Here is a 1,052-nt window from a genome sequence, read left to right on the forward strand (position 1 = left end):
GGTCCCACGAGGATATGTGTGTCGGGGGGGTAGAGCCCTGGGCTGACCCACAGGTGCTGGCTAAGTCCAGGAATGGTCTGTCTTGGCCCTGCTGAGGCCAGAGGGGTGCACAGAGGAGGGGTCCCCAGCCACGGGGCAGTGTACCAGTTGATGCTGGACATGCCGTGCCCACTGGAGCCAGCATAACCACCTTGGCTCATCCCCCATCCCTCTCCATCTCTGGTTGTCCCCCACATACATCCCATTTCTGGCTGTGCTGAGGCCCTGTGTGCCCTTTGTGTGTCCCTGCAGGAGCAGTGGACACATTTACACTGATCCACCACGACCTCGAGATCTCCACCAACCCTGCGCAGTACGCCATGATCCTTGACATAGTCAACAACCTGCTGCTGCACGTGGAGCCCAAGCGCAAGGTGCCCATGAGGCTTCGGGTCACTTGTGTCACTTGCTGCACCCTGGGCAACCCTAACCTTCCCCTGTCCCTGCGTCTAGGAGCACAGCGAGAAGAAACAGCGGGTGAGCTTCCAGCTGGAAATCTCCAGCAACCCCGAGGAGCAGCGCAGCAGCATCCTACACCTGCAAGAGGCCGTGAGGCAGCACGTCGCCCGGATCCGGCAGCTGGAGAAGCAGATGTACTCCAACGTGAAGGTGAGCTTGCATCCCAGCAGGGCCTGGCTCCCCGGCATCCCTGCTTTGGGGCAGAGGGTGCTGAGGGTAGTCTGTCCTTCAGTCCCTCCAGGACGACAGCAAAAATGAGAGTCTGCTCGACCTCAACCACAGGCTGCAGCAGCAGCTGAGCCAGGAGAAAGCTGACCTGCAGCTGGAGAGCGAGGAGCTGAACATACTGATCAGGTTGGGGTCGTGCCTGGCTTCCCCAGCGCTGTGTCCCCCTTACTCCAGGGAACCCCCATCCCAGCGCTCCCCTCTCTGCTCCAGGTGCTTCAAGGACTTCCAGCTGCAGCGAGCCAACAAGATGGAGCTGCGAAAGCAGCCGGAAGACGTGAGCGTGGCACGGCGAACCGAGTTCTACTTTGCCCAGGCACGCTGGCGCC

The 1,052-nt window shown here is 61.0% G+C and overlaps 1 protein-coding gene across 1 annotated transcript in view; it reads left to right on the forward strand.

Annotated features, from left to right (window-relative positions):
• The window catches only part of KIAA0100 (KIAA0100 ortholog), a gene marked incomplete at its 5' end in the record, with an annotated part of 8,610 nt that overhangs the window by 4,875 nt on the left and 2,683 nt on the right, over nucleotides 1-1,052 (forward strand). Inside the window, 4 exon segments of the mRNA XM_010076884.1 lie at nucleotides 292-413; nucleotides 493-648; nucleotides 731-852; nucleotides 937-1,050. Coding sequence (XP_010075186.1) covers nucleotides 292-413; nucleotides 493-648; nucleotides 731-852; nucleotides 937-1,050 — 514 coding nt within the window.

The sequence above is a fragment of the Pterocles gutturalis genome, unplaced genomic scaffold, assembly GCF_000699245.1.
Source record: "Pterocles gutturalis isolate BGI_N339 unplaced genomic scaffold, ASM69924v1 scaffold8228, whole genome shotgun sequence".
Lineage (NCBI taxonomy): Eukaryota > Metazoa > Chordata > Aves > Pterocliformes > Pteroclidae > Pterocles > Pterocles gutturalis.